Raw genomic sequence first — 22,448 nt, 5'->3', positions numbered from 1 at the left:
TTCAGTCAAAAAGAAATGAAGGTTTTTGATGAAAACATTCCAGGATTTTTCTCCATATAATGGACTTCACTGGGAACCAAACGGTTCAAGGTCCAAATGAGTTTCAGTGCAAACTGTTCAAAGTGCTTTAAACGATTTCAGTTGACGAATAAGGGTCTTATCAAGCGAAACGATCGCTCATTTAATAAATAAATAACAAAGTTTAAGTTTTATAAGCTCAAATTGCCTTGCTCTGTTCTGTTATGCGCGTTCATGACTCTCCTGTTCGAACTCGTTCATCAAAATGAACAAATCTTTTTCCAAGTCATTTGGTTCATTCAACGAAGTAATTGACTCGGAAAAATATTCGTTCATTTTGATGTTTGTACTGAAAGTGTCTTTTGGACCTTGAACCGTTTGGTTCCCACTGAAGTCCATTATATGGAGAAAAATGCTGGAATGTTTTCATCAAAAACCTTAATTTCTTTTCGACTGAAGAAAGAATGACATGGATATCTTGGATGACATGGGGGTGAGTAAATTATCAGCAAAAGTGTTTTGAAAAGTGAACTACTCCTTTAATATTATAATCTCTGAACTTTGTTTGCAATTTTGTAGCCCTTGCAGACATTGTTGAGATCTCATTTAATCTCATGAACAGACATGATTATAAGAGCCTTTTTTCCAGGAGAAAAAACTGAGAAGCTGGAGACTTGAATCAACATCTGCTTTCGCAGGAGAAACAAGTGAGATCTCATTTGGGATTTTCCTTTCCTACACAGTAGCTTTTTGGGTCTGACCCAGTATCAATGTTGCAAATGAATGACAGCTTCTTAGGCATAAACACACAATTGGTCACTTTTCCACAATAACTGCAGGATTCATTTAACACTTTTTTGGTGTTCCTAAGATACTCAGAGTTTAAATATATCTTATGTGGGTTATGTACACAAATCAAGCTGGGTTATAACAAAACATGGCAACAAATGGGCTTCTCGCTTGGCAGATCATCACACTTCTGATCTTTAATAAAGATACACACTGTCAGTTCAGTCAATTTACAGAGCTCTCATTGTATAAATCTCGCAGGCCTTATCTTCTGTGCAAAGTTCACAATAATGAAAATGGAAAAGTAAATGTGTGCAATCCTTTCCACCTGAGTGATGTGTATCTTCAGTGCTCAAATAGGAGAAAGAATGCCATTAAAAATTGTTTTGCAGCTTGGAGCAGCATCAAAACAAGATGTTGTTTCGACAGCGTCACAGATTAACTTCCTCAACCGTCACAGCACCATTACTTTTGTTGTTTTACATGCGTGAATGGTAAGGTTCCCGTTCACAGTACACCTGTGCCATTGACTGTCTATGAGATTTTACAGCTCTTTTGCTTGCTCATATCAATAGAGTTTCATATGCAGTTAATAATTGCTCTATCTTATCGCGTGTATTTCTGTCAAGCTGTAGCTGATTGGAAACTGCTCACGGTTTCTGATTTACCTGGACCTGCCGATAGATAATGATTCAACACGACCTACGGGAAACTTTTTAAGCTAAAAACAAGTCTTATTTCAAGTCAACCTCAAAACAATACCAGGAACTGAGGAGTTTGGGCTCACAATAAAGTGGTATGTTAGTCCTATTCTGAAAGTCCTCTGATCTTGTTAAAAGCGATCTAGTTGTTCTTTTGGTTTACATTGTTACCTTATCCCCTAGGAGTTGACTGACTAAGCGAGGTTAAAGTCAGCACAAGGCATCCTCCTGAATTCATTTTAATTTGACTAAACTGTTGCTTCAAGATTAGGGATAAAAAAAACCATTCACTTCCTTTTACAATATAACTTGATATATCTTCTGGCCTTGAGGGATCATTAACCCAAGTTTTTGTTGTTGCTGGTCCAAGATTGCAGAAGAATTCTTATCAGTCATTGGCATTGACCGGAGCTACTTGGTTTCGTGCTCCTGTTGGCAAAAGCTTCAGAAGGAATTTCCAGCAGAACATCACGTCTGAGCGGCGTGACACCGGGTATTTAACTTTTTAGGGTCTCTCAAAGAGCATTTTCCAAATCATGCCGGGCGGAGGTCCAGTTGCGACGTTCTCAGTTTGGGACTATGTGGTGTTCGCCGGCTTGATCCTATTTGCTGCGGGCATCGGCTTGTTCCAAGCCATCCGTGGACGCAAGGAGGCCAGCACTGAAGAGTTTCTACTGGGTGGCCGTCAGATGACCGCAGTGCCTGTGGCTTTGTCCCTAACGGCTAGTTTCATGTCAGGGATCACTGTTATTGGCACCCCCGCAGAGGCGTACATTTACGGCACACCGTTCTGGATCTTTGTCTTCTCTTATGCCATCATGTCCATCATCAGCGCTGAAATCTTCGTGCCTCTGTTTTACCGCCTGGGCATCACCAGCACATACGAGGTAAGAGAGCGACAGCCCAGACTCAGACAGTGAACACCCATTTGAGATTACTTCAGTACAAAAGGTTGAGTAGACAATATATCACTCCAGTTAAGTTACATCACTTTAACCTGAATATTCCCGATATGTGCTACAAATGTAAACAAGTAAAGGGAACTTTTTATCTACTGCATGTGGGAATGCACTAAAGTTAATTGCTTTTGGGTTAAAATGCTATTTAATGTTATAGGCCAAATCATTAGTAAAGCAATTCCTCTTAATCCAAAGCTGTGTATATTGCATGTTTGTCCTCTGAATTTTAAAATCATCAAACATGAAAGATTATTGTTAATTCTCTGTTTGTTAGAAGCTAAATGTGTAATAGCATATACTTGGAAAAAAAAAGAAAGGCCTGGTGTGTCTCAATGGATAAAGGGGATGACCTCACATCTTGCCTTAGAAAAGATTACCTACTTTTTGAAAAACAAGCCAGATACCTTTTGGTCCATTTGGAAAGTGTTTTATAACTTTTTGGAGAGTCTAGATGGTGACTCCTTCTTGGAATTGATGGACATTGAGAGTATAGACAATTAGCCTATGTTATCGCTGTTTTTTTCTTTTTTTGTATTATTATTTGTGCATTTTATTTTTTATTTATTTGTTTTTTTTTTATTATTTGGAAATGTTGTTTAAATTTGTGTGACAATTTTTGACAAATTAAATTGTTGTTAAAAAAAAAAAAAAGAGAGAGCGACACAGGCCACAAGGGGTTTGCATGAGGACAGGCTGGAAACACCCTCATTCGTGCCTGTGTTTGATAAAGAATCAATAGATGGAAATGCAATGAGGACAAGAGAGAGAGAGGAAAAGGAAAAAGTAAAATGTCAGGATAGATTATTGACAAATGGTCACTGTATATGAAGAAGACTAATTAAAATGAAGAAAAAAAGCAAAGTATATCAAAATGAAAACAAAATGATATATGTAGTGTTGGAATATATTCTTTGAGTGTATTTCGAAAACAGCCAAACTAAAAGAGTTCGGCTGACGTGACGTTGAAGTTATCAGCACACGATTTTTACAGTACGATTAACCTTTAAAACAACGATGATGTTAAACTGAGAAAAACAGTATGTAATGGTTCATCGTACAATCTGAGTTTTGTGTAATGATGTAAATGATATAATGTAAATTTGTTGTTTGGTTTGCTAATAATTAATTGAATTGGTCACTTGTTTTTGCAGTACTTGGAAATGCGTTTCAACAAGCTCATCCGAGTGATTGGAACCAGCATGTATATTGCTCAAACCGTAAGTTGGATTTTAGCTTCATGCATGACTTTATACATAACCAAACATGCATCTGACGAGTGATTGTGCCATCGTTAATCACTTTGGAAAAACAATGTCTGTTGTCTATGTCATAGAGTCATAAATGTTGAACATATTGACGCATTTTAGGCAAAAGAGATTTGTTCAATCATCTAATGGGTGGTGTTGTCTCTCATAGGCTTTATACACAGGCATGGTTATCTATGCCCCTGCACTTGCACTTAATCAGAGTAAGTAAAGAACTATCTATCATTTATTAATGTCAAAAACCATTTAACAAAGCCTGATAAGAAATAGTAATGGCTCCCCATGACTTCACATATGTATATTAAACCAAACAATGCTTGCACTTAAATGCATAACGGTGATTCTTCAATTAGAGAAACTTGTGTCACCAAGGATTTTAGGTAAAGACATGCTTACAAAAATTGATATTCAGCTTTTATGTACAATAAAAAAAATGAATAACAAAAAAATATCCCCAAAACAAAACATTCCCAACTATGATTCATTGATGAAATAGTTTGAAGACATTTTGAGCCAGCAAAAGTGCCCCTAATTGATAAAACAACCATATGGATGGTTTACACCTGGTATTAAGATGTGTTTTGGTCGATCGGATCTCAGACGTGGGAGACACATTCCCATTTACACCTGGTGTTTAAATCTATCCTCTTTCTACCACTTCTGTCCTGATTTCTTCTATGGGCGGGTAAATGTATGCTTATTTTTCACATCTTTCGATCTAATGGACAAAATAAGCTCACACTATTTACATGTGACTGGAGACGACGGAAAAACATACGGAGAGCAGATGTTTTAGTTTTTGCTCTGATAGCCTCAAGACCAGTGTAGCTGTGAGTGTGTGCTAGAAATCAGGAATAGTGAGAGAACATTGTGCTTGACTTACATTTTTTTTTTTTTGTCTTCAAACCAAACTTGGGTCTTCAGCGGAGTTCAGGTCGCACAGCCGCAAAAGACGCCCACTCTGCACAAACATGGGAAGCACGCTAGCTAGACTGGATTTAAACTTTGTCGGCCTAAGACCCTAGTTTGGTTTGAAGACGAAAACAAACCAAGCACAATGTTCTCTCACCATTCCTGATTTCTAGCACACATTCACGGCATTTGGCTGGTCTTGTGGCTATCAGAGCAAAAACTAAAACTGCTGCTCAGTACATTCAGAAGTAAATAGTGTGAGTTTATTTCATCCATTAGATCAAAGAGATCTGAAAAAAAGAGCATGCATTTACCCACCCATAGACCCTCCACTTCCAAATCAGGACAGAAGTGGATGAAAGCGGACAAAAGAGACGGATTTAAACACCAATGTGTCTCCCTCGTCTACTGGAGATCCGATTGACCAAAACGCATCTTAAAACCAGGTGTAAACGGGGCATATGAAAGCAATCTGGTCGACTGCAGGAAGTGGTTGAAAGTGGACAAGCTCAAAAAGTTTTAGACCCTGTTTACACCTGTATTTAAACGCATCTTCATACCAGGCGTACACAGGGCCACAAATACATTAATGTCTATAAATAAGCTCTTGTGTTGCAGTCACAGGTCTGGATCTGTGGGGAGTGCTAGTGGCAACAGGGGCGGTCTGCATCGTCTACTGCACCCTGGTCAGTAACGTCATTTACTTTAATCACAATTTGTTTGCGACTGCCGGAAAGGGCAAGAGGAGATAATGTCCCATACACCCCTGGCTCATTTACTAGTTTTGCATTAAAGGGTTAGTTCACCCAAAAATGAAAATCAAGTCATTAATTACTCACCCCCATGCTGTACCAACCCCGTAAGACCTTTGTTCGTCTTCGGAACACAAATGAAGATATTTTTGATTAAATTTGAGAGGTGGATCACTGCTACATAAGCTACCTAAGGGATCGAAACTCGACGGCCCAGAAAGTCAATGCTGAAAATGTTTAAATATTCCATGTGATAACAGTGACTCAACTATTAGTTTATCAAGCGACGAGAATACTTTTTGTGAATTGCGACTGAAGTAGTTGAAGGAGATCGCAATTCTCGCGCATACGTCGTGGAAATCTCTTGAACTCTCGTCTCAGGCCTACAAGGAAGAAAAGGAATAGTTGAATAAAGTCGTTATTTTTGTTTGTTTTTTTCGCACAAAATGTATTCTCGTCGCTTGATAAATTTGTCGTTGAGCCACTGTTGTCACATGGGATATTTAAACATTTTCTTCAATGACTTTCTGGGCCGTCAAGTTTCTTAGGGTGCCTATGTAGCAGTGATCCACCTCTCAAATTTAATAAAAAATATCTTCATTTATGTCCCGAAGACGAACGAAGGTCTTACGGGGTTGGTACAGCATGGGGGTGAGTAATTAATGACTTAATTTAAATTTTTGGGTGAACTAACCCAAAACTCCCAATCGATACACTAGCATCGATGGTTCCATGGAGAACATCCATGAAAAGATTCTTTATAGTGAAGAAATCCCATATAATTGCTATGAAAACCATCTCTTTTTTAAAGAGTGTAACTTGAAATCACCAACATTACTGATTTTTATGTTGTTCTTGGTGTTTGGGTGCTCATCTAAACTATGGTGCAATCTGTGCATCTTACCCGGATATGCTTTTGTTGACAGGGAGGGCTGAAGGCAGTGATATGGACAGATGTGTTCCAGATGATCATCATGTTGGGTGGGTTTGTGGCGGTCATCGCTCGTGGGGCGGTGCTGCAGGGGGGACTCGGGAGGATCTGGAATGACAGCTACTATGGAGGACGTTTGGAAACATTCAGGTACAGAAATCTGGACTAGAAAACTAGATCACATACATATTCACGTATACATCTTAGAACTCCAAAAGAAAGTAGGTGTACAGATAGACTAACCTCTCAAATGTTTCTCCAGTTTTGATCCTGATCCTTTGAGGCGTCATAGTTTTTGGACAATCGTTGTTGGTGGCAGTCTGATGTGGGCGTCCATGTACTCAATCAACCAATCACAGGTGCAGCGCTACATTTCCTGTCGGACAGTAACTCATGCCAAGCTGTGAGTATTCACTCAAGACATGATATTATTAGACTTTACTCATGGCTCCTACAGCTAATACTCAATGCTGTCAATATTTGCCCGCACAGATCTCTATATGTGAATATGGTTGGGTTATGGGTCACCGTGAGTTTGGCCATGCTCTCTGGTCTCACCATGTACTCCATATATAAAGACTGTGATCCTTTGACCAATAAAGATGTAGGAGCTTCTGACCAGGTAATACAAGCCCTAGCAGTGACCTCTTAATTTTTACCCGCAATGCTTATAATTAATCTGACCAAATAAAATGTTTTCCAGCTCCTTCCTTATCTGGTGATGGACATACTATCTGATTTCCCAGGACTGCCTGGCTTGTTTGTGGCTGCAGCTTACAGTGGAACATTAAGGTGAACAACCAATAAATATCTGTCAGATAAGTCCATCCTGATCATTTTGGGAAAGTTTTCTAACCTGAACCAAGGTCATTGTTAAGGGGAACAACCTAAAACCAAAACAAACAAAAAAAATTAACTAGCTTATATATTTCATATTTCTAGAATAATTACAAAATGATAAAAAAAAAATATTTATACTGTATATATACTATAAATGTTCATACTATATTGTGTTCTGTTTAACTATGCTTCAGACACACACACACACACACATATATATATATATATATACACACAAATATCTACGTATATTTTAACTCTTTCCCCGCCAGCGTTTTAAAAAAAAGTTGCCAGCCACCGCCAGGGTTTTTGACGATTTTCGCTAAATTTGAATGCCCCCGCTGAATATTTTCTTCCATGAATATATGAAGATGATATATATAAAAATAAAGATCTGAGCCTCTGCTTTTAGGCAAAAAAAACGTTTTTATTTTATCTTCATCTGTTCTTTTTTTATTGCCTCTTGAACAGAGGTAGGTTTTGTCAAAAACACAACATTTTGGACAAAAAACTGAGAAAAAGGTATTTTTATCAAACAAGTGCATTTAAAAGCAGAATACATTCAGATGTTGTTTCCTTCATATATAAAACTTTCCAAAATAAATTAAAAACATAAAATAAATGTAAAATATATCAAATTTCCCAGGATGTAAGGGAAATGTAACTTTTGCAATAAAACGTCTGCCTCTCTGTGTTCTACCTGTGAATAATGAATAATTGGAATTACAATAAACAGGCCTAGACACACACACACACACACACACACACACACACACACACACAAATACATATTACAATGTGGTAAATGTGCACAAAGAGAGAAATAATTTGACAATTACACCTTCATATTTAGACAGCCACACATAAATGCCTGCACACACACATACATATTATAGTGTCATAATATTATACGATCTATCTGCGGCACGTCCATGGCTAGCATGAACATGTGCATCTCTCTCACTGACTACTTCGTCCCGATCAGATTCAGAATTATCAAATAAAGAGTGATCGGACTCCGAGTCCATTAACCTCCAGTACTTCAGCCATATACCTCTGCATTGTCTGTCTGATACATTCTCACTACTCCACTGTTTGAGACGATTGCGATCTGTTTCTCTGATCAAAAAGTTGCGCAATCATTCAGGACATGCGCGCGGGTCTTCCTTACCGTATACCACCTAAAACACGGATACCCGGAAAATTCCGTGTTTGGCGCAGATGCGTTTTTTCATTAAACACGGAAAATTCCGTGTTTGGCGGGGAAAGAGTTAATGAATTAGTATTTCGATTTTTTTTAAATATTAACATTTAAATACATTACACATGTTTTAGTGATTATATTATTAATTATTGAGTTTTTTTTTCAATTACAGTTTTTAGTATATTTTAGTATAATACTATCCTAAACATATTATCATATTAATAATATTTCACATTTTTTTTATTATATTTATTTAAAGTTTAAAACACAACTTGAAATATCAGGGTGCACTTAAAGATAAGATCATCATTATAATGATCTTATCTTTAAGTGCACCTTGATATTTCAAGTATATTTTCTTAAAATCAGGATCCCATGCAAAAAGCATGGGATCCTGATTTTAAGGCTTGATGGAACACAAAGTGAATTTTGTTGAGATCAGGTCACACATCAGACAGCATTAGTTAGCTTTTGTGTTGTTTCAACAGTACGGTGTCATCGAGTATCAACGCTCTGGTGGCTGTCACAGTGGCGGACTTTCTGAAGCCAGCAATGCCCTGGCTGACAGAGAGACAGCAGTCCTGGATCAACATGGGCATGAGTGAGTTTCAGTGACACAGCTGTATACACTGACAACTGCATGCTTCACGTCAGAGTGAAGCAGGGATGATGGATTGATGTGTAACGGTGTACTGCTCATCACTAGGTGTATTTTATGGAGGTGTATGCATTGGGATGGCTGGTATCGCCTCTATGATGGGCAATATACTGCAGGTAAATCTTTTCTGTGCACATTTTAATGTAATACTCCAATAATGCTTGAGGTTTCATTCAATCCATTGAGTTTTTCACTGTCTCGCCCTCTGCTGATAACAGACTGTAATGACATGCTGTGAATCCCTTCCTCCACAGGCAGCTCTGTCCATATTTGGTATGATCAGTGGACCTCTCTTGGGCCTTTTTTTGCTCGGCATGTTCTTCCGCTTTGCAAACTCCACTGTAAGAACTTATATATTACAGGTGTCACTTTCTTAAAGGTGTATTTGTAAGTATTTTGTTTTCCACAGCAGGGGTATTTCTATAGCACCAGTAACCAAAAATGTTTGTAATTCTACATCCACAACAGTAGATCTTTTGAAATAAATTTCAAGACTACTGTCATATACACAAAAAGTACTTTTTGCACTTTTAACACTAAACAAAATTCTTAACTTAATGATGTACTGTTTTCAACAGGGAGGTTTAGTTGGTTTGATTTCCGGGCTGGTTATAACGTTATGGGTGGGGATTGGAGCTCAGTTGTATCCCCCTTTACCCGAGAAGATCCTCCGCCTTCCTTTGAGTGTGGAAGGATGCATTGCACAGGACGTGAACGTAACCACAACTATGACACCATTCAGCACAGTCCTACAAACTACAACTCCACAGTTAGTAGTGTATATATACACACACACACACACACGCACAACAAATAAAGAGTTTGTTGTTAGTACGATTTTTTAATGTTGCTGAAAGGAGTCTCTTATGCTCACCAAGGCTGCATTAATTTGATCAAAAATACAGTAAAACCGTAATACTGTGAAATGTTGTATCAATTTAAACTAACTTTTCTTAATATGTTTTTGAATGTAATTTTTTCTGCCATCAAAGCAATTTTCAGCATCATTACTCCAGTCTTCAGTGTCACATGATCCTTCAGAAATTATTCTAATATGCTGATTTGATGCTAAAAAAAATCCCATTATCATTATTACCAATGTTGAAAAGAGTTGTGCTGCCTAATGTTTTTGTCGAAACCATCATATTTTTTTTCCCCCAAGATTCTTTGATGAATAATTAATAAAAAAAAATAATTATTTTTATTTGAAATAGAAATATTTTGTAACATTATAAACATATTTACTATCACTAATTTTGCTAAATAAAAGTATAAATTTATTTCTGCTGTTGTTTTAATGAAAATCTATACCACTCACATTTCAGAAACTAACAAATACACTGACATCAAAGCTAACTGTAATTGTCTCACGCTGTCCTTCAGGCAAAGACCAGCTTTGGCAGACAACTGGTATTCTCTGTCCTACCTGTACTTCAGCCCTGTGGGCATACTGGTGACCATGATCACAGGACTAATCGTTAGTGCAATCTCAGGTAAGATGACACTTTCTCATATGCCTTTTGGTGAGGCAAACACTCAAACTGTGATTTATTTATTTTTAACTTTAGGTGGCTGTAAGCAGAAGAAAGTTCAGCCTGAGCTCTTTATCAGAAAGTCAGATCTTATTTGCTTTGGCTTCAGAAACTCAGACTCAGAGGTAAGACCCAGACCAGTGTGACAAACAAGGTCTAATAACAAAGATCATAATTTAAGGTCTGTTTAAACAACAGTTTTCAACAAAAAACTGAAAACTTTTTTTATGAGTTTTGGTGTTATTTACACTACAACAGCCTTTATGGGATCAGAAAACACAAACTTTTCACTTCAAAGTGCACGTTTTTGAAAATGATACCACAGTCATCTCCGCGTAATCTACAAAATAAGTAGCGTTTCTTTAAAAAGTGACAGCACCAGCTACTGGGCTGGCAGCATAACAAAGCGTTTTCAGTTGTTTTAATGGATTCGTGTAAACAGAGATCATTTTGACAACGTTGTCGTCTGTACGTGAAATATTTATATAATTGTATAAACTGTTTAAATATTGTAGCAATGCAAACATATATTTACATAAAAGTTTTACACATTTTATAGATGCTTAGCTGTTCTGATTGTTTCATTGCTGAAGTTTTAGTAAAGCTGCTTTGCAAAAGACATTTATTAACTGCATTGCATTTTTTTTCCCCTTTCTTTCTAGGTGTCAGACTTAATTGAAAAAGAGCCAAACCACATCCAAGGTCTGGACAGTCCAGTTTTCAATGACAATGAAATTGCACTGAAAGAGAAAGACCACATGGAGAAGATCACAAAGTTTTAGATGTGAATACATTGTAAATAGTAAATTATGACTGTACTTTTGTATGTTGAAAATGCTAAGCGATGATGATAAATTCAGTTCTTTTAAACCTTCCCACAAGAGAAGCAAGAAATTAATAGCAAGCATCTATTTTTGCGCCAGTGGGCTACTTTATATTATATGGGCTGTTCTCATGAACTAAACATTCTGCGATTTTCATGATCAAGTTTTGAATAATTTACACAGCTATATTTAGTAAAAGGTTTTGTATTAAATCTGAATGGTTTTTCAATAAAATTTGACAAATGATTACATGTCAAACTCAACGAGTATCATTCACTCACGCACACAGAGGAAAAGGGGAAAAACACTGAAAGTACTTCAGAGTGAAGTATACACATGGGGTTAAAAATGGCTGAGCACCTGCCTCTCTGATGCTGGATAAGGAAGTCAGTCATTCAAGGCCGGCCCACTCTACCTGTTTGTTTGACGTGGAGCCGAGCCATTTTCTTTAGGGAGTGGAAAAAGCATTGAGCCTGCAGCAGGTGGGGGAGAGTAATAACTGCTGCGAGACACTTCCTGGTTTCACTAACTGGGTTCGTTTCAGCTTACAAGGTAAGATCTGCTCTTGTTGTCATATTATTATTGTTGTAGTTTACATATATATATATATATACACTACAACAATTACGCAAACAATAGGGTGTAGGGGAACGAAGGAGAGATGAGTGAAAGAGATTGAAGTAAAATTAGTTTCTTAAGATTCATAACATACAGTTGATTTAGAAATAATTTACATGATGTAAATTCTACAAAATTGCGAGAATGTTAAATTACCGTATGTGAGGAAAGTCTGTGATGGATGCCATTAATAACCCGGTTGCTTGTGATTGTTTGTTTAACTTATGCAAAATTCATGTGGCTCTTTCCTGTCTTAATTTTCATGTCAGTGCCATTTTAGATAGGTCATTATTATGTGTTCTAAACATATACAGTATGCATTTTATTTTTTAATCCAGGACAATAAAAGACTATAAAAAAGTGACTATAATTGACTGATTATACACTCTAAAAAATGCTGGGTTGTTTTAACCCAACTTTGGGTCAAATATGGACTAACCCAGCCGTTGGGTTAAATTTTTACATTACATTTTTAACCCAACATTTCGGGTTTGTCCATATTTGACCCAAAATTGGGTTAAAACAACCCAGCATTTTTTAGAGTGTAGTAGTAATAAGGAAGCCATGATGACTTTATTTTAGAAATTGAGAAATAAATGTACTTAGTAAATGGAAACTTTGTGAGCCAAACAGGAAACCACATGTCAACACCACATACAGATAAAACACAGTGAACTAGGTCATGCGCAGTATGAGAGTGTATGCATTTATTTTTTCACCTAGTCTGACTTATAATCTGTGTATGTTTTTTTTTTAAGGAGAAAGCAATTGCAACAGTTATGGGTGTGTTAATACTTCGGGTTTTGGTATGTGGCCAACTAATATTGTTTTCATTGGTTGTGAATAATATAACCAATGCACAGACGATCAGTGAGTCACCATCAAAAGCTCCTCCTCTGAATGCAACAAGAAACCACACAGAGAACAATGCTTCAAATTCATCCAGCAATTCAGTGTACAATGATAGTAGTACAACTCAAAACAACTTGAACACCCAGACGACCCCTACTGGCATCAATAGTACTTTGGGACCCATCCAAGGCAATACAACCGTCACAGGATCAGCAGTGCAGCCAAACTCAACAGAAAACACTCAGACAACCCAATCAGCCACATTCACAACAATCAAGATCAATTCAACAACTGTCACTTCTACAGACAACAGCACTCACAGCAACAATGAAACTGCTACATCAAGCACTACACCAGTGACCGAACCAACAGCGATTACTTCTTCCACTATAACTCAAAATGCCACAACTTTTTTCAATGAATCTCAAGGTAGGTTTGAATGAACATATCCCAGCATTAATAATGTAAGCCAAATAATGAAATCCATGTATCCTGCTTAACTATTCCTACCTCTATTTTAAAGCAGGTGGTGGTCTGAATCATTCAGAGAAATCTCTGACTGTTTTATTCAGCATTCTGCTTGGTGTAATAGTTCTGGTAATTCTGATGAACTTTGTGTACAAGTACGGCAGAAGCAAAGAGAGAAGCATCCAATATACTCATCGCCGTCTCCAGAATGAAGAAACAGGTTAGGAGAATCTTTTATCTGTTTATGATCTTATCAGTGGTGTTTACCAAATTATGTCTTTTTATTCAAAATAAAAGATCCAAACAATTACTCACAGCTGATGACACCAGTGAAATGGGTTATTGTCTGGGAAAGTTGTCCAGCACCATGCCATCAATTTGTGCATGGGCAAGCCCATTTTATAGTAATCACAAAGATTATATACTCATAATAAAAATTATGAATAGTATTACTGTATTGTCTGTAAATTGCTTTCACAGGTGAGCCATTTGCATTGCCAGATGACACGCTGGTCATTTCAGGAGGACTCTATGACGGCCCTCAGATTTACAACCCCACCATGACCGTGCAGAACGAGGAAGAATACCAGACAAACATACTTGGATCTGCTTCCAGACCTACTCGGTTCCGCTTGGAGTTTCTGAGAGAGGATCAAGACAGGGCATTTGACAACGAGACCTCCACCTTTCAGACATTTCATGCACATGACCAAGAGCCTTAAGATCTCAGCAACAAACCTCTTTTTATTCAAAAAAAAAAAAAAAAAAAAAAAAAAATTTTTCAGTTCACATTTTGATTTTAAATGTTTTTAAAACTTTGAACTAATGAAATTACTGAACAACATTTACTGTTCATTTTTCTGTTACTGAACAACAGAAAAACACAAATATAAATACAAAGATTTGTAACTGGAACCAATATCGTAAAGTACTGTATATTAACGGAACATACTATGACGTGAAATTGTTTTGAGAGCTTAGAATAAATAATATAAATATTTCTGCCAATTCAAACACCAGTATAATTTGTAAACAATCAAACGCTATTGTCTAAGGAGTGTCGTGCACTATGTAATAATAATTATAATAAAAAAGAAACATTACATTTTTTATGCATAGAGTTTCAAGCAAAGATTTTGTCTGTAACTTTTTTCTTCTTCTTATCTGAACTGCTAACGGTGGTCCATCCAGCATCTCGCATTCTCTTCATTGCAGCCAGTTTGAGCGCTGTTCCAGGAGACTTACACATCAAAGAGCTCTGCACCTGCACATCATTTGCACATGATGACAGTCAAAATAAGAACATAAAGAAGACAATTTTTCAAATAAACTGGTCAAATGTGTTTTTTTTTACCTTCTTGACCATGTCCAAACTCCCAGTGTTTGGGTCTTTTGGCTGCATAGGTTTCTTTGCATAGGATTTAACAGGTCTTGGACAGAAACTCTGCACACCAGATTAAGAAAGAATTAAGAAAGAATAAGAAAACACAAGCCTAACGATTTACTTGAGTTGACCACAAATAAATAAGCAGAGCACTAAGGAATCTGTATATAACACAATACTAATGGTATGCGAATAGAGTGACAGTAGATACAATTTACCAGTATGTCACTGCTCTCAGAGTTGTCTGACTTTGGGTCCAGCTTAAGAATGTTTTTCTTCCAAGACCCCTTCATCTCAGGTGAGGGTGGTGTGCAGATTCTGAATGACTGAAGCAAAATGAATGAATTATTAAATAAACTGTCTGGCTGGTATAAACGCTTACGATGAATAATAACTAATGTAAACAATTTAGGTTGCCCCCATACCTCTATTTGAGGCGTTCGAGTTTTTCTGCTCAGGCTCCATAATGGGGTATGAAGGACTTTGTTCACTTCTCCCTTGCACAAATAATAATAAAAAAAGACCGTTAAATGATAGATGTGAAGAATATGTACAAAATGCACAAAGATAATGGAAAAAAAAAAAACCTACAGCAGGAGTGTAAGATGCATTTCTTGATGGAGTTTCATTTTCTTTCTCAAACAGAGTCTTCTTAGTAGTGCCAGCTTTTTGAGTTTTAGAGATCTTGTTTCCTCCCTTCTTTGGTTTGATTTCAGCTATCTAAAACAAGATTTTCATGTTGTACTGTTCACATTAAATTGCCATGTATACCTACGGTATCTCAGTTGACAAGGTACAATACCTGGTAAAGTGTGTCTTTTTCAAGAGATGAAACTGGTGTCCTCAAGTCCATCTTTTCTTCTCTGAGCTTTTCAAGTTGTTGTCTCAGCTCATCATTTTCTACTTGCAGGTGGGACAGCTCCAGTTCCTAAATTTATTGGTAATTTGGTTTTTAGAGATATTACATATTATACCTACTAAAGGTACAAAGTCTCACTTCAGCAACCTTTGGTTAAATGTCTCAAATACAATGATAACTCTACAATAAATGTAATTATTAATCTTTTGGACCTAGGACTTTTGGATTAGCATCTCAGGCATCCAATGACAACTCAGTTATGCTGAGTATGACATTCAGTGCAAACAACAGTTCAATTCAACAATTCAGTATTTACCAGTGATGCTTTGCTTGCGTTCACTTCAGCTTCTTTCATCCGTTTTTCACTCAGCTCAGCATCTTTTTCTACTACCATTTTGTCATACTCATGCTGCAAAGAAAAGAGAATACATTAAAATGAATGAAAATTCATAGAATTTTAGAGACCAATGGAAAATATTAAGAATGATAATGACCTTGTGCTTCTCCATTAAAGCAACCATGTCTGATATCTTTTGCTGGCATTTCATTTCGGTGTCATCTTTATTCTTCAGTGCCGCCATGGCTGTTTGCTTCAGTTTTTGCATCTAAAAACAAAACAACAATAAAACATAATCATTATTTGCATCATGTCTTGTTTTTGTTATTGCATTTAATGAGGGGAAAAAAAAAATCACCTCAAGGTTGAGTTGTGCCTCTGCTGTTGATTTCTCTTCAAAGTCAGAGCGTATTTTCTGAAGCTCCTCTTCCTGATGTTTCTTTAAATTATCCGAATCTTCCTTAAGTTTACTTATCTAAGAGAAATATGTCAAATACTGTAACATGACCACTGTTTTACTACATAATTCAAATGTATGAAAAAGCAGTGTATGCATTTTATTCATTTTCAGTTTAAAAACAAGTGTTTGAGTACAGTGCACAATAATGTACCAGTACAACACAATCAGATTTTTTACCTTTAACTCCAATGCTTTGATTTTTTTTTCTTTTATGAGAAGTTCTCTCTTTGCACTTTTGTTCTGTTGGGGTGATCAAACATGAATTATTGTTAAACACATGAGATTACACACCTCAACAAACTAATGGAATAAAACAGTATAATAATAAGAACGCACACTCTCCTCTCGCAACTGCTCCTGATCATTCTTTCTCTCCTCATCCTGACCAGCAATTTTTGCAGATAAAATATTCACCTGTTCCCTGGAATATGAAATTGTACATGCAAGACAACATAAAATTATGATTAAAACCAAATTTGCAATGTTGCAAGACAAAAGTCTCCTCCAGTCTTACTGAAGCTGTTGCTTCTCTCTCTCAAGTCTTTCTTTTTCCGTCTTCTCCCGTTCGGCATTTACATTGCTTTCCTGTAAAAAACAAACCATCGCATGCAGCATGAGGTCATTCTGTAAATTTACAACATTTACAGGCTTGATTTAATTTACAAACCATTAGATGAGACTGAAGGACTTTCTTCTCTGAAGCACCACTATCAACCTGTTGTTGAATGACGTCTTTCTGCATCTGCAGGTCATTAAACTTCAACATCAGCTCCTTGTAATAATCCCTTCAAGCAAAAAACAACTTCAATAAGTTCAATAAAATACTGTACAGACCACAATTATACAATAGAAAATGGCCAAAATGCTTAAATGTAATAAGATTTAAATGAACATTACATTTTTAACTAATTTTTTCTCATTAGACATTTAGTCTACATCCCTGTCTCGATATTAATTGCACGCGATACAGATCCATTTGCAAATCATTTTTGATGCTAAAAGAATTCAAAGATAGATCACCTCCCTTACATTACTACCCATATCAATTAATCAACCCATATCGATCGATTAACTGTATAGTATGTGAACCAGTATGCAATAAATGAGAGGTTTAGTTTGAGATTTAAAGATTAATGGTGTAAAATCAGAGGTTGTGGTTGCTCTTACTTCTGTTCCTTTAAGTCCCTCTCCAATCTTTCTACCTCTTTAGATGATTTACAACATCTTTCCAAAGCTCCTGACAATTGTTTCTCCATCTTATTCAATTTAACCTGGAGGAAAGATGTACACATTCAATTTGAGTATCCAAAATATTTGACCACGTTCCATCATATTACTTAACTCAAATCAAACAAATAAATATACATGATGTGTAATATAGTGAAAAACTGAAACAATATGCCACAAATGCACAAAAACTGAACAATGTCTTGACCTCTTTTAAAACAACAGCTTCTTGCAGCTCTTCATTATCATGTCGAGCTTTTGTTAGGGCCTCCATCATGTTTTTATTTTCTGTGGTGACACTCTCCGCTGCATCCTGAGAGGGGTGAATGTTAAATACGAAGCACATGCGGAACTGAAATTATGGAGGATGCATTTTACTATGCCGATGAATACTTTATGACCTTCTACTCACCTTCAAATGATTTGCCTCACTTTGTTTTTCTTCCAGTGAAGCAATAAGCTGGAGCATCTGAACCTCACTTGTCTTTAATTCCTCCTTTATAGAGCAGAGTGAGTTTGACTTCTCATTCTGTTAAAGAAATACTGTGAGATTAGTTTCATAAATGCATAAATCATAGAATATAAATGCTTAAAGGGTTAGTTCACCCAAAAATGAAAATTATGTCATTAATGACTCACCCTCTTGTCATTCCAAGCCGGTAAGACCTCATCTGTTCATCTTCGGAACAGTTTAAGATATTTTAGATTTTCAATGGAGGGACAGAAAACTCTTGTACTAAATCTAAAATATCTTAAACTGTGTTCCGAAGATGAACGGAGGTCTTACGGGCTCGGAACGACAAGAGTCATTAATGACATAATTTTCATTTTTGGGTGAACTAACCCTTTAAGCAGAGGGGGAAATACATACCAGCTCATCTCGAAGTATCTGTATTTGCTTGCTATGGTCCTCTTTCTGCCCCTTGATAACTTCTGCATGAAGATAATGAAACCAATGATCTTAGAATGGTACATAGCATGCAACTGCAGCATTATTTATTAACATAATTAACACACCCAATTCTGCGCTTTTGACACTGAGTTCATTCCCCACTGATGTTATCTTTGTCTCAAGGTCTTTTACCCTGTGAAAACAAAGGAATCATTTCAATATGGATTACAATTAATTATTAAAGTTCTTGGTTTAATATTGTACTTCATTTCCAACTGTGCTATCAGCTTGTAATGTATACTTTTAAACGAACCAATTCGAATCGAAAACACAAATGCTCTGATTATTCAATCCAAATGAAAGGTGCATTTCTCTCTATAGGCACGTTCGTGTTTACTAAACTGCGGAGATGACGAGTCAGCAACGTCAACTGCATCTTTGCACTCAACACTGTCTCAGAAAACTATAGTTTATTATAAACTATTAAAATGTCTCCTTGCTATTTTCCCCCGACACATTCGTAATCATTAGGCTACTTTTCCCAGTGCTTTGCGGCAAGCTCGAACGCGAGGCATATATTTGGCCCCTCAGTGGCCTATATGTGTAAAAAAAAAAAAAAAAAAAGTCAGCAAACTGAAAAAATAAAATCAAAGGTTTTTTTTGGTAATCTGTAATGTAATGTTGATAAAACTTGGTAATCTTGGAAGAAAAGTATCGTTCAGGAACCGGTATCAAAATCGAATTTTTTTTAACGATATCCATCCCTAATTATGCTAGATCTTGAACTGATATACTATGAAGTACCTCTGTATCTCAGAAGTTAGTGAGGACTGCAAAGAATTCACTGTCAGCTGCATCTCTGCAAGTTGGTTTGACTGTTGCTCTTTGATGTTGTTTAGTTCCTCTAGTTCAGTGTCTTTCTTTTGAAGAACTTTCTCATGGTTCTCCTTGCTTTGCTCCAGTTTGTCAGTTAAGGCTCTCTGGTTTTCCTTGGGAAAGCGATAGAATACAATAAAAAAACAATGCAAAACAATACCGTGAATTTATTCAACCTTTATGTACTACCTTAACAAATAAGTCCAAAACAATTGTATTAAGAGTAAGACCTTGTTTAAGGACAAACCTCAATATCCCATTTGAGTTGCTCCGTCACCCTTAGTTTTTCCTCAAGCACCTCCCGATCCTGTGTAACATTCTGAAGTAATTTCTGATGTTTCCCTAAAAGCAAAATGAGTGAACATACATGACTTGTAAAAAAAAATAAGGAAAGACTTATGCAATGTGTCCTGGATTCTTACTTGCAGACTCCTCTAGCAGACTGCAGCTTTGCTTTGCCTCTTGGAGTTTCACTGAAAAATCTTTGAGATTGTTTTCTTTTTCTTGGAGCTTTTCTTGAAGCATGGCAACCTCAACAAGTCAAAGCAAGGAACACAAAATATATGTGCGTTTTAGTCACAACATGAACACAAAGACAGGTGAGTGTTACAGTATGCATTAAAGATCACTCAAAATAAAGACCAACCTCCTTCTCCTTCACATGACATTCACTCTGGAACTTCACTTTAAGATCCTCAAACTGTGCAAGGCATTCTCTTACTGTAGGATGTAAACAATACAATGTTAAAATGTTTCAATTTGTTTCATCAAATACAGTACATGCTTAAAATGAATTTAAGTTTTAAAATAATTAGACAAATTATTTAAAAATGAGCACATGTCAACATTTCCTGCTGATCAGCCTCTGCCTGCTTTCGAAGACTCTCAAATGCTGCCACCATCCTCTGCAAATGAACAAATTACAGTGTTGTGAAAAGGATTGTCTCAATCTAGGGTTGGACCTATTCCCCACGCTTCACCAGTACAAGATAAATAAGTAAATTATACACTCATTATACAGTTACCTGAATATTCTCACTGTTCTGTATAAACAGATCATGAGTTTCTTCCCGTTCAGCCTCAACTATTTCAGGCAAAATGAAATGCACATTATTGTTCTCTAAAAATAGGCAATGAATTAATACAGTACATAATGCTTTCACACTTACACAGACTCATTTTCTTAGCAGATCTCTCAAATGTGTCCTTTAGTATGTTACACAAATTTCTGGTAGCATTACTTCTGCATGATAAAAAATATAATATATTATACTGTATGCACTTGCAGTATTTAAATATTACCTATGACGTACATACTTATTTCTAAGGTCTTCATTCTCATTGAGTTGATCCTCTAATTTCATGCTCAGAGTTTCATTTGCAAACTGCAACAGACATAATTTATAATTCTGTCTTTAGTAAAACAGACAAAAAATACAAATAAAAAGTAACACAAGTGTACTACCCACAAATTATTTACCTGAAGCTCTTGAATGGCTTTGCGCTGTGTGTCAATTGTTTTTCTGTTCTCCTGAAGCTTCCTGTCTTTTTGTGAAATCTCAGAATCTACTCTGAACTTCCACATTTTAATTTTCTCAGCTTCATCCAGCAATCTGGAGTACAACTGGCTGGATCTTAATGTTGTCTATAATGCAAAAGCACCTTAGTAATTAAACTGCTTGAATTTATTTTCATTATGCATTTTACGGAATGCATAACATACTATAGACCTCATTATATATACAAATATATGAAGTCTTTTCAGCAATAAACTAAAACAAAATGAAAAGAGCATTCGATCTGACCTCCTCCTTTTCCATTGGCATGACTGCAATCTTCTTCACACCCTCTTTAATCACAAAGTATTAGGTTTAATGAACATGTTAACGTTACACCTCTAAATTTTAGATTTTTATAAATGTTACCTGGTCTGGATGCCTTCGTAGGAAGCACCATTTTGGATGGAAATCCCCCGTTTTCTTCAAACAAGCCTGTTTCCTGAGGCTTCACCGCATACACTTGATTCAAATGAGCTCTTGGGGGCACCAAGAGTTTGAAGTTGAATGGTTTTTGCATACTGTGGAGTCAAACGAAATAGCACTTAAAAATCATCAGAAATGTATAACGAATAGTTTTATTGTTCATGGCTTTCCCCCTTTGAGATAACATTAACGGTTACTTGCTAGCTGAGAATGTAAGTCGAACATTTTTAGACAGTTAGCAAGCTAACGTTAGCAGCTAACGTTGACGTAAAAACGGTAAGCTAATTCATTCCTTAGCCAACAAATGATCAAATGTTCGTTACTCTTCCACTATGTGAACGTAATTAAACGTAATTTTAAAACATTTTACCTTTAAACAATTCACACGAACTCCTTCTGAACTGTTTTTATGATTGATACGACTCCGTTAACCAACGGCTTTTACCCGATGTCAGTTGTTTGACTCGCGTGACGCCTATTTTGAAATGGTTTGCGCGCCGTGGTTCCAGACGTTTTCTGATTGGTCTAGACTCTAGATAACTTCTGCCAGTTTTTATTTATTTATTTAGAAAAATCAATTATTTCCAAAAAGCACAACTAACATTTTATTGTGGACACCTCCTGTCACATTTATGAAAGGTGTATCCGACAAAGGAGACTAATATCAAATGGGCTTTGACTTTAGGTGCGTTCCTAAGTGGACTGCGAAGTGGACTTCACAGGGTATTTCGCCATCTTAAGTGAGATTCCAATTCGAAGGGAACGAACATGTTCAGTTCGAAGGGCACTGCAAACGCCATAGGGAATAAGGGAACATCGATACATCACTTCACAGGAAGCCAGTGAAGTCCACTTAAAAACTGATATACCGTGTTCAGGGAGTAGGGAGCAGTGAACACTGCGTAGGGACCCTGTCGAATGAAACGCACCTTTTAAGTCAGATAACAGTTAAACATTTTGAAAAAGAAGTAGCCTAAACAAGAAAAAAATAAGGTTTTCATCATTGTAAATCTCAACAGAACACATAAGTTAGCACCCAGCACTTGAAAGGTGATATGAAATTCTTATTTAAATTAAATTGTATTTTTAATTTGAACAGTTTTGCAAT

At 36.5% G+C, this 22,448-nt stretch overlaps 3 protein-coding genes across 6 annotated transcripts; 2 read left to right on the top strand and 1 right to left on the bottom strand.

Annotated features, from left to right (window-relative positions):
* Window positions 1-1,487: 1,487 nt before the first annotated feature.
* Window positions 1,488-11,631, top strand: slc5a8l (solute carrier family 5 member 8, like). Of its 2 annotated transcripts, XM_089134412.1 has the most exons (16): window positions 1,488-1,603; window positions 1,879-2,395; window positions 3,619-3,684; window positions 3,884-3,935; window positions 5,263-5,330; window positions 6,323-6,477; window positions 6,590-6,730; window positions 6,820-6,949; window positions 7,031-7,119; window positions 8,860-8,972; window positions 9,078-9,145; window positions 9,284-9,370; window positions 9,608-9,798; window positions 10,413-10,522; window positions 10,598-10,686; window positions 11,224-11,631. In XM_089134412.1, the coding sequence occupies exons 2-16, from the start codon at window positions 2,045-2,047 to the stop codon at window positions 11,341-11,343; spliced, it is 1,830 nt and encodes a 609-aa protein (XP_088990538.1). In that variant the 5' UTR covers window positions 1,488-1,603; window positions 1,879-2,044; the 3' UTR covers window positions 11,344-11,631. The 2 variants fall into 2 exon arrangements, with proteins under 2 accessions (XP_088990538.1, XP_039548063.2); XM_039692129.2 differs by having other exon boundaries at window positions 1,488-2,395.
* A 168-nt stretch (window positions 11,632-11,799) lies between these two features.
* On the top strand, window positions 11,800-14,666 carry LOC120493494 (uncharacterized). 2 transcript variants are annotated; one of them, XM_039692137.2, is made up of 4 exons: window positions 11,800-11,937; window positions 12,762-13,284; window positions 13,382-13,543; window positions 13,804-14,666. In XM_039692137.2, exons 2-4 carry the CDS (start codon window positions 12,783-12,785, stop codon window positions 14,043-14,045), a joined length of 906 nt encoding a protein of 301 aa, XP_039548071.2. In that variant the 5' UTR covers window positions 11,800-11,937; window positions 12,762-12,782; the 3' UTR covers window positions 14,046-14,666. The 2 variants fall into 2 exon arrangements, with proteins under 2 accessions (XP_039548071.2, XP_039548070.2); XM_039692136.2 differs by having other exon boundaries at window positions 13,379-13,543.
* sycp1 (synaptonemal complex protein 1) lies at window positions 13,371-22,323 on the bottom strand. 2 transcript variants are annotated; one of them, XM_089134410.1, is made up of 30 exons: window positions 21,711-22,323; window positions 21,284-21,435; window positions 21,164-21,207; window positions 20,839-21,003; window positions 20,676-20,743; window positions 20,528-20,601; window positions 20,384-20,442; window positions 20,197-20,263; window positions 20,005-20,078; window positions 19,781-19,889; window positions 19,606-19,700; window positions 19,287-19,471; window positions 18,608-18,675; window positions 18,462-18,523; window positions 18,003-18,119; window positions 17,799-17,903; window positions 17,531-17,634; window positions 17,031-17,148; window positions 16,878-16,948; window positions 16,700-16,784; window positions 16,541-16,603; window positions 16,262-16,378; window positions 16,061-16,171; window positions 15,883-15,975; window positions 15,510-15,635; window positions 15,299-15,427; window positions 15,133-15,204; window positions 14,926-15,033; window positions 14,678-14,767; window positions 13,371-14,587 (listed from the first exon to the last, which is right to left on the bottom strand). In XM_089134410.1, exons 2-30 carry the CDS (start codon window positions 21,432-21,434, stop codon window positions 14,447-14,449), a joined length of 2,871 nt encoding a protein of 956 aa, XP_088990536.1. In that variant the 5' UTR covers window position 21,435; window positions 21,711-22,323; the 3' UTR covers window positions 13,371-14,446. The 2 variants fall into 2 exon arrangements, with proteins under 2 accessions (XP_088990536.1, XP_088990537.1); XM_089134411.1 differs by having other exon boundaries at window positions 19,287-19,462; window positions 21,284-22,323.
* Window positions 22,324-22,448: the final 125 nt, after the last annotated feature.

The sequence above is a fragment of the Pimephales promelas genome, chromosome 8, assembly GCF_988280905.1.
Source record: "Pimephales promelas chromosome 8, fPimPro1.hap1.1, whole genome shotgun sequence".
In the NCBI taxonomy this organism is placed as follows: Eukaryota; Metazoa; Chordata; class Actinopteri; order Cypriniformes; family Leuciscidae; genus Pimephales; species Pimephales promelas.
Note: the sequence above shows the minus strand (reverse complement) of the source record. Positions and strands in the feature narration are given on the sequence as shown.

Coding starts and splice junctions, on each gene's coding strand:
- slc5a8l (XM_089134412.1), top strand. CDS start 2,045: ATGCCGGGCGGAGGTCCAGTTGCGACGTTCTCAGTTTGGGACTATGTG. Junction 3,685..3,883: donor GCATGTATATTGCTCAAACC/GTAAGTTGGATT, acceptor TGTCTCTCATAG/GCTTTATACACAGGCATGGT. Junction 9,371..9,607: donor TCCGCTTTGCAAACTCCACT/GTAAGAACTTAT, acceptor TGTTTTCAACAG/GGAGGTTTAGTTGGTTTGAT.
- LOC120493494 (XM_039692136.2), top strand. CDS start 12,783: ATGGGTGTGTTAATACTTCGGGTTTTGGTATGTGGCCAACTAATATTG. Junction 13,285..13,378: donor TTTTTTCAATGAATCTCAAG/GTAGGTTTGAAT, acceptor TCTATTTTAAAG/CAGGTGGTGGTCTGAATCAT. Junction 13,544..13,803: donor TCTCCAGAATGAAGAAACAG/GTTAGGAGAATC, acceptor TTGCTTTCACAG/GTGAGCCATTTGCATTGCCA.
- sycp1 (XM_089134410.1), bottom strand. CDS start 21,434: ATGCAAAAACCATTCAACTTCAAACTCTTGGTGCCCCCAAGAGCTCAT. Junction 20,744..20,838: donor AAGCCATTCAAGAGCTTCAG/GTAAATAATTTG, acceptor TGTCTGTTGCAG/TTTGCAAATGAAACTCTGAG. Junction 19,472..19,605: donor AACTCAAATGGGATATTGAG/GTTTGTCCTTAA, acceptor CGCTTTCCCAAG/GAAAACCAGAGAGCCTTAAC.